General features: G+C 35.9%; 1 protein-coding gene across 1 annotated transcript in view; it reads right to left on the bottom strand.

Annotated features, from left to right (window-relative positions):
- Positions 1-893, bottom strand: part of LOC117109885 (phthiocerol/phenolphthiocerol synthesis polyketide synthase type I PpsD-like) — a 17,752-nt gene that overhangs the window by 7,081 nt on the left and 9,778 nt on the right. Inside the window, exon 4 of the mRNA XM_033252343.1 lies at positions 194-287. Within this exon, the coding sequence (XP_033108234.1) occupies positions 194-287 (94 nt within the window). The remainder of the gene's footprint in view (positions 1-193; positions 288-893) is intronic.

The raw sequence follows: 893 nt of genomic DNA, 5'->3' as shown, positions 1-893 counted from the left end.
GAAGATGGTCTTAGACGACCGGTCGGACAGGCTAAGCTTCCCACCCCACTGTCGGACACAAATCGTCGGAGCAGAACAAGAAAGATATTTTCGCCGGAAATTATCAAACTCCATGTCAGATCACAATCCCTCCTCTCCCCAGCCCCTTTGTCGAACAAATCCTGGCGCCGCTACTCTTTAACATGGATTTTACCTGTATCATTGATCCTCTCTCTGTCATTTTCCGTCGATAGAATCTGCATAAGCGACCATTTTGCTCCATATTTACCAAGGATGCCATCTATTTCCTTTGAGAAACAAAATTAATATAAAAATGAAAGCTCATTTTAAACAATGTAACTGTCTTTAATAAACAGAGTGTCGACCATAACTCACAGTAGAAAAACACTTCCATTGCCTGATGAGGATTTTTACAAAAAGACAAAAACAAACAGAGGAAGGAAACACTTAACAACAACCTTTTAGTTAGGCTTACTTTGTGTAGATGTCTTTTATACGTGAGAAAAAAATCCTGAATTGATTTGAACTCAGGACTCTGGGATTGGAAGGCGAACATCTATAAGTGGCGGATTTAAAAACAAAATTTAAAAATTTAAAAAAAATATGAAAAAAAATGTTTATTTATTTTATTTTATTTTTTGTTTTGTTTTGTTTTGTTTTTGTTTTTTTTTAATTATTATTTATTTACGTGACTACTGTGATACAATCTAGAAACTAAAGGTTCTAACATCATATCTTACATATTTATGGTATAACTGGTCTATCAAATTCCAAATATTCAAGCAGTTATATGACAAAAATCGGTCGCGCAAAACGCCTCAGAGGCCATTCATATTTGTCATGCCTCTGGACCCCCCAGGATAGAGTTGTTACTCAATCGCTGCCTCTTCCCC

The sequence above is a fragment of the Anneissia japonica genome, unplaced genomic scaffold (assembly GCF_011630105.1).
Source record: "Anneissia japonica isolate Jap-2015-1 unplaced genomic scaffold, ASM1163010v1 scaffold585_len4108843_cov191, whole genome shotgun sequence".
In the NCBI taxonomy this organism is placed as follows: domain Eukaryota; kingdom Metazoa; phylum Echinodermata; class Crinoidea; order Comatulida; family Comatulidae; genus Anneissia; species Anneissia japonica.
Note: the sequence above shows the minus strand (reverse complement) of the source record. Positions and strands in the feature narration are given on the sequence as shown.